The sequence below is a fragment of the Etheostoma spectabile genome, unplaced genomic scaffold, assembly GCF_008692095.1.
Source record: "Etheostoma spectabile isolate EspeVRDwgs_2016 unplaced genomic scaffold, UIUC_Espe_1.0 scaffold376, whole genome shotgun sequence".
In the NCBI taxonomy this organism is placed as follows: domain Eukaryota; kingdom Metazoa; phylum Chordata; class Actinopteri; order Perciformes; family Percidae; genus Etheostoma; species Etheostoma spectabile.
The window spans coordinates 357,110-357,424 of NW_022605594.1; the positions used below are offsets into that span (position 1 = coordinate 357,110).

Consider the following 315-nt stretch of genomic DNA (forward strand, 5'->3'; position numbering starts at 1 on the left):
TGGGATCAGTAAATATCCATCCATCTCTCTCCACGCAGTGGACACCTTGTCGGACATTAACCCTAACATATTTTATGGTGTATGTTCAACGGTTAAACCATTCACCTGCAGACGAAGAAATACATAGGTGAGTGGAGGTTCTTGTTCTTGACTATGGCTGTGATGACCAGGATGTTCTCCATCAGGGAAATGATACCCAGGATCAGAAATACCTGAGAAGAATAAAATACAGTGGAACAGAGAAAAATAGAAGAGTAAAGATGAGCAAAAATGTAGTGTGCCCACGAGTAAAAAAGTACCTCTGATTCATAGTTT

General features: G+C 40.3%; 1 protein-coding gene across 1 annotated transcript in view; it reads right to left on the reverse strand.

Moving 5' to 3' along the window:
- Positions 1-315, reverse strand: part of LOC116686435 (melanocortin receptor 5) — a 30,033-nt gene that overhangs the window by 7,186 nt on the left and 22,532 nt on the right. Inside the window, exon 3 of the mRNA XM_032511444.1 lies at positions 106-212. Within this exon, the coding sequence (XP_032367335.1) occupies positions 106-212 (107 nt within the window). The remainder of the gene's footprint in view (positions 1-105; positions 213-315) is intronic.